The sequence below is a fragment of the Octopus sinensis genome, linkage group LG10 (genome assembly GCF_006345805.1).
Source record: "Octopus sinensis linkage group LG10, ASM634580v1, whole genome shotgun sequence".
Taxonomy (NCBI): Eukaryota; Metazoa; Mollusca; class Cephalopoda; order Octopoda; family Octopodidae; genus Octopus; species Octopus sinensis.
Window position 1 is genome coordinate 85710201 of NC_043006.1, and position 7500 is coordinate 85717700.

At 38.5% G+C, this 7500-nt stretch overlaps 2 protein-coding genes across 2 annotated transcripts in view; one reads left to right on the top strand and one right to left on the bottom strand.

Moving 5' to 3' along the window:
- Window positions 1-838, top strand: part of LOC115216283 (probable serine/threonine-protein kinase DDB_G0281745) — a 9205-nt gene extending 8367 nt beyond the window's left edge. The window contains exon 2 of the mRNA XM_036506912.1: window positions 1-838. This exon is cut by the window's left edge and continues 2364 nt beyond it. Coding sequence (XP_036362805.1) covers window positions 1-154 — 154 coding nt within the window. The 3' untranslated portion in view covers window positions 155-838.
- A 377-nt stretch (window positions 839-1215) lies between these two features.
- Window positions 1216-4527, bottom strand: LOC118765198 (zinc finger protein 765-like). Its single transcript, XM_036506914.1, has 2 exons — window positions 4225-4527; window positions 1216-2169 (listed from the first exon to the last, which is right to left on the bottom strand). Exon 2 carries the CDS (start codon window positions 1817-1819, stop codon window positions 1304-1306), a length of 516 nt encoding a protein of 171 aa, XP_036362807.1. The 5' UTR covers window positions 1820-2169; window positions 4225-4527; the 3' UTR covers window positions 1216-1303.
- Between the last annotated feature and the right edge of the window lie 2973 nt (window positions 4528-7500).

The window sequence follows — 7500 nt, forward strand, 5'->3', positions numbered from 1 at the left end:
TCAGGACCTGATGCGGGTGGAATGTCTCGTTCCCCTCGTGAACAGCTGCACCATGGACAACCCTAAAAAGCGCATCAGACTTCAAGATCTCGTCGAGGATCTCAAATCTCTTCACCACAAGATATTTTATAGAGAAATGAGAAACTGGGATTAAAAATGCAAACATGCACGCGCGTGCATACACACACATACATATATTCACACGCACCTACTTATATGCAAGCGTACATTCGCACATACAGTTTTATATATATATATATATATATCGGTGGATTTCTATTCTTTATTTGTGAATTAAAAAAACGTTACCATTAGTTTCATGTGGAAAACATTCCATAATCTTCACATGATCCAAAATAGTATTCTCATCTAAAATAAAGGTGATTACCAGCAGTTTTAAGTGGATCGTTTGAAGAGTGTGTTATTAATCCACAAATACTATATATATATATATATATATATATATATATATATATATATACACGCACACACCTACACACAAGGGATATTATACAAAGAAACAAATTATATTTTTTAAAAGCCCAAGGTGTGCATTGATCTCCCATGCTTCAGCACAGAATACAATACCGGAGTGCCTTCAATTTATACGTACATTTATATATTCTTAATTTGTTCTCAAAACCTTCCAGTTTGTTTGACATTAATAGCACTATTTAAAAAGAGGCTATACATATGAGAACGCATCTAGCGGTGCCACTTGTTTATATGTTTTCAACATATTTATATTGGAGGAGAGATATATTATCTTTCCAATTCTCTGAGATGAAGCAAAATATTTCTTGGAAAATATTAATAAATATATTTATTTATGTTTTTTCATAATTTCTGTTTTGTGTTAATTTTTCTATCTCCAAATGTGTAGAATCGTATGTTTGTCTATCTGTATATTCATGTATGTATCGATAAATCTATATAATTATGTTTATTAATTCGTTTAGCAAGATTCCTGATATGAAATTGTGTGTTAAAACAGATATTGTTGTATTTTGGGATGTCATTTTTTTCCAAATACACACGCACTATATATTTTTCTTCACTCGTTTCTTACTGTTCTTATTTTATTATTTAAGCTCATGTCCATTGAGCAAGAACACACACGAAAACAAAATATATCACAGTGATATGGTTTTTCTCCTGTATGAATGTGTGTGTGTCTGATTAAATGAATTTTTTGAGAGAAAGATTTACCACAAATATCACAGAGGTATGGCTTCTCTCCTGTGTATGGATGCGTCTGTGTGTATTTAAAATATTTTCATCATAAAATGCTTTGCCACAGATATCACATAATGGGTTTTTTTCCTGTATGGAGGAGAGAATGAATAGTCAACTCACTTGTTTGAGAGAAGGATTTGCCACAGACATCATAGTGATAGGGTTTTTCTCCTGTATGAATGCGTATGTGTGTGGTTAAACCATGTCTTTGTGAAAATGATTTACCGCATATGTCACAATGATACGGTTTCTCTCCTTTATGAATACGTTTGTGGATAGTCAAGCCACTTCTGTAAGGAAATGATTTACCACAGACATCACAGTGATAGGGTTTCTCTCCTGTGTGAGTGCGTTTGTGGTCAGTTAGCCAATATCTTTGACAGAACCATTTACCACATTCTTTACAGTAGTAGTGTTTTTCTCCTGTTCGATTACATTTGTGTCTTATAACGTAACTTTTTTTGGTAAATGACTTTCCACAGATATCACAATGATAAGATGCTTCTTCTGTATCTTTCAGCATTTCACTTTGGGAATCAATTCTTTCAGGCATTTCTTTTTTTCTTTTCATTTGATTCCACATTTCATTTACCAAATTTTCTCATCTGTTATTTACAATATTTGCAAATTATTCTAGTAATTTTTTTCTTTTAATATTTTATTCTGAAATATTTTCCTTGTCATTTTTGTTGATATCTGAAGATTAAGCAAATTCTTTCTTTGGGAATTCATTCTCTGTTTAATTAATCAGAAGCTGAAATCCTCTTGCAGCATATTCCAGACTGTGGATTCAAACAATATTGTTAATAACCTTACTCAGAGGAAATATTTCACAGCAATTCCAGCAGATCTTTACATAAGCAATTATGCCAATGTCAGTTTAAAGATGACAAATTTTGGTGGTAAAACAAAATTATTTTCTGCCAATTCCACCTATTCTGAAATAACAAAAAAAAAAACATTAGATACAGAAAAACACTTCAAAGTAGAGAGAATCAACAAGACATTTTACCACCACCAACACTACCACCAAATCGACCCCAGAACTCATTCTTTGTACTCTATCAGTCTCTTTTGCCAAACTGCTAAGTTACGGGGATGTAAACATACCAGCATCGGTTGTTAAGGGATGATGGGAGGACAAATACAAACACATAAACACACACACACATATATATATATACACGACAGGCTTCTTTCAGTTTCCGTCTGCCAAATCCACTCACAAGGCTATAGTAGAAGACACTTGCCCAAGGTGTCACGCAGTGGGACTGAACCCTGAACCAAGTGGTTGGTAAGCAAGCTACTTTCCACACAAAAATTCCAATTATTTCATCATCACCATTTGACATCCATCTTCCATCCCTGGTATGGTTTGGATGGTTTGACAGGAACTGGAAACCTAGAGGACAGCACCAAGCCCCGCTGTCTGCTTTGGCCAAAAACCCCTCCTAAAGCCAACCCCTTTGCATGATGGGTGTGCGCACTTAGTCTGAAATTCTGAATTTCTATTTTACAGTAACTGGGAGCATCTTGGTCACTCAATAGGCTAAAAATAACAGCCAAATCTCTCCCAGATAATAGTATAACATCTTATGGAGAGGATGCATTGGAAAATTAATGTAGTCAACAAAGGACGGAACCGTTGTGCTTGGGACTTGTATGATCATGTCAGCTTGATCAGGACTAAACAATAAACAATTGTCGGTACTACTTGAGCACAGTGGTCCCGGTGCGCGCACTCGAGTAGTCGCGCATCCGCGTTAGATAGTCGTGACTAGTCGATCCTACAACGACTACCTAGCAAAGTAAATAAAACAGAAAATAAATAATTTTTTTACACAAAGTAAATATTTTTGTTAAACAAAGTAAATAAAACACAAAAACACAAAGTAAATCATTTTTTAAACAAAGTAAATCAAACAAAAACACAAAGTAAGGATCGACTAGTCATGACTAGCTAGTGCGGATGCACGAGTATGCGAGTGCGCGCACCGGGACCACTGCTCTCAAGTGGTAATACAATTGTTATTATTCTACTTTCGACTGCCAAATATAAACTTACTGAAGTCAAACATAAATGGTTCGTAGAAAAGCGCCAAAATATTATTTTTCGCCGAAGTCAAACAAACTAATTATCGGGTTTTATTTTTATTTTTATTTTAATTCTGGGCACTTTTTTTTCACTCTAAAATAATCAACTACACACCCGTGTTTGTAGATGAAGATTATGCTGACGAAATTTGTTCTTTAATGTTAATTTTCTTTCAAGTCCATATGTTTTAAACCATTGAATACAATATCCATAATCATTGTGATTCCTACCCTCAGATTATGTGTGTGTGTTAACAGCTCTCACACTGATATTATAGCAGAAAAACTTTTAATGACAAACCAAACTTTTTATACTTTATCGCCTATTCTCGATTACTATAACCTTTCATAACTTCAACTAATAGCATTTAACCACAGGCATTATCCAGTTCTTTATTTACATATATAATATTTAGGAGTGGCTGTGTGGTAAGTAGCTTGCTTACGAACCACATGGTTCTGGGTTCAGTCCCTTGGGCAAATGGCTTCAACTATAGCCTCGGGCCAACCAAAGCCTTGTGAGTGGATTTGGTAAACGGAAACTGAAAGAAGCCCGTCGTATATATGTGTATGTGTATATATATATATATATATATATATATAATATATGCATGTGTATGTATATGTTCGTGTGTCTGTGTTTGTCCCCCAACATCGCTTGACAACCGTAACTTAACGGTTCGGCAAAAGAAACCGACAGAATAAGTACTAGGCTTACAAAGAATAAGTCCTGGGGTCGATTTGCTCGACTAAAGGCGGTGCTCCAGCATGGCCGCAGTCAAATGACTGAAACAAGTAAAAGAGTAATAAAAAGATGCCCCATATTATTTCGAAGGTAGTGATGATTAAAGAATTGGAAAAATCCCCGTCAAAACGGAGAAAAATCCAACTTACGTGGGCGTCCAGATCCAAAACTCCGCCAAGGGATGCACAAACACATCGCAGAAACTCGCCAACACAGAACAAAACGAGACAAAATACCCAATTATCAGGAAAGGTTCTCAAATGTACGCAACAATAATAATGTAAACAATAATAAATCTCTGAGCGAATGTAGTTTTGAATTAAAAAATTAAGCCAAGAAGGAGTTGCCTCCCCTAGCAATAGCCGCGAATGCTATTAAAACGCGGGAACGAATAAACTCCTTTCTTTGTTTTCCTTTTAAATAAATCTGAATTTTAAAGTTAATTGTTATTTTATGTTAAGAAGCCAACAACGCTCATACACTTTCGTACCTCGAGGGACATCACTGTGTTGTTGTTTAAAGAGTTTCGTTTCTTGAAGCTTCGGCTTCCGTTTATAACTGATAATAGAAATGCTAGCAGGTTATAGTTGCGGTGTGTGTGTGTGTGTGTGTGGTGGGAAAGCCTTAGAAGACTTGGAAAAATAGCCACCAATGTTCTTCGAACCCCCTCCACACACACACGTATATACCTTGCTACCTCACTGTCAAATGACTAACAATATATCTTCCTTCGTTAGGGCGACGAGCTGGCAGAATCGTTAGAGCGCTTCGTTCTTAGTTCAAATTCCGTCGAGGTCAACTTTACTTTTTATCCTTTCGGGGTCGATAAATTAAGTATCAGTTGAGTACTGGCGTCGATGTAACTGACTCAGACCCGCATACTAACGTTTCTGCCAGCTCGCCGCCTCGTCTCGTCTCGTGCGTGTGTGTTTATGTTCGATTCCCCGCCAGTACTTGGTGCTGGTTTGTTTACATTCCCCTAGCATAGCGGTTCGGCAAAAGACTCCGATAAAATACTCTGATAAAAGACTCTGGTAAAATACGCACTGGGATAGACTCGCTGGACTAAGCCCTTCAAGGCGGTACCCCAGCATGGCCACAGTCCAATGACGGAAACATGTAAAAGATACAAGATAAAACTAAATTGGATTTCCGGAGAAGCATTCAGTTCCAATTTGTCAAATTTCTCTTGGATATTTTTGGTTTGGAATAAGCAAGAGAAAAGGTTGCATGTGGAGGAAGCACTACTGCGCCCCCTAATTCCATCTTCTGTACCATTTGATATATTAAAAGGAAGAAGACAAATGCCAACCCGTGGACATTACTGTCTCAAGTGCTACGACTCGTACTTACTCCATAGAGTGCAAGTGACCGAGATCACATTCCCGCTGGACAGAACTCTAGTCTGTCACAGGGTAACTCATTTTTATCAGCTGAGTGGACTGGAGCAACTTGAAATCAAGTGTTTTGCTCAAGAATATACACTTCACTGCTCGGTCCCTAAATCAAAACCACGACCCTGCGATCGTCAAATCAATATTAACCAGTTGCCCATGCTCTTTGCCAACAACTAAATAACAACAGGAACAAGTACACTGCCAGTTAGAGAATCTCTGCGTGGTTAGTCAGCTTTGCTAGAAACAGCAGTGAAATCTCTGTAAAACAAAATCACTCCATATAGTCTCAAATATGGAGGAGGTGGGCAAATGCATTGAATAATCTTTTCTACACAAGGTCCGAACTTGGGGAGGGGGGCAATCGATTAGATCGACCCCAGTACGCAACTGGTACTTAATTTATCGACCCCGAAAGGATGAAAGGCAAACTCGACCTTGGCGGAATTTCAACTCAGAACGTAGCGGCAGACGAAATACCTATTTCTTTACTACCCACAAGAGACTAAACATAGAGGGGACAAACAAGGACAGACAGACGGATTAAGCCGATTATATCGACCCCAGTACGTAATTGGTATCTAATTTATCGACCCCGAAAGGATGAAAGGCAAAGTCGACCTCGGCGGAATTTGAACTCAGAACGTAGCGGCAGACGAAGTACCTATTTCTTTACTACCCACAATGGGATAAACGTAGAGGGAACAAACAAGGACAGACGGATTAAGTCGATTATATCGACCCCAGTGCGTAACTGGTACTAAATTTATCGACCCCGAAAGGATGAAAGACAAAGTCGACCTCGGCGGAATTTGAACTCAGAACGTAGCAGCAGACGATATACCTATTTCTTTACTACTCACAAGGGGATAAACACAGAGAGGACAAACAAGGACAGACAAACTGATTAAGTCGATTATATCGACTCCAGTGCGTAACTGGTACTTATTTAATCGACCCGAAAGGATGAAAGGCAAAGTCGACCTCGGCGGAATTTGAACTCAGAACGTGGCGGCAGACGAATGACCTATTTCTATTTCTTTACTACCCACAAGGGGCAAAACACAGAGTGGACAAACAAGGACAGACAGACGGATTAAGTCGATTACATCGACCCCAGTGCGTAACTGGTTCTTAATTTATCGACCCCGAAAGGATGAAAGGCAAACTCGACCTCGGCGGAATTTGAACTCAGAACGTGGCGGCAGACGAATGACCTATTTCTATTTCTTTACTACCCACAAGGGGCAAAACACAGAGTGGACAAACAAGGACAGACAGACGGATTAAGTCGATTACATCGACCCCAGTGCGTAACTGGTTCTTAATTTATCGACCCCGAAAGGATGAAAGGCAAACTCGACCTCGGCGGAATTTGAACTCAGACCATAACGGCAGACGAAATACTGCTAAGCATTTCTGCCAGCTCGCCGCCCCAAATGCATTTGTCATAATATTTCAAATAAAAACAATTTCAGTCAGAGACGATGTGGGACTTACACATAAAAAACAGGCGTTTTAACTGTTGTACTGAAATACGCATTTAATAAAACGAACCTTGAAACTCATTACGTTCACGGAATATAAGCGAAAACAAAACAACTGATAACGGACAGCAGGAAATAATCAGCATTTGGCAACTATACTGGGTAGATGAGAGAAAGAGAGGGAGTGGTGGGGGGCACGCAAGCAGGTAGGCAGGCAGGCAGACAGATAGACAATCAGGCACAACAGACAGACGGACAGACAGTGTGTGTGGTCGTTGAGGTGCTTTCATTTGAATGTAGCAATTTCAGTTGTGAAGAACGTCAAAGCTTTCAGATGCCGAGTATTTTGGTTTGTTGGTGTGTCTATCTATTTTTATCAAAATGGGATTGATGTGCTTTGAAACAGGCTTCTAGTTTATACGTGGCACACACACACACACATGTATGTATGTAAATATATATATATATCTCTATATATATAAGGCAAGTTGTCTGTCTGTGTGTCTGTGAGGTTGTACCCTCATCCTGACCACGGCTTTCAACC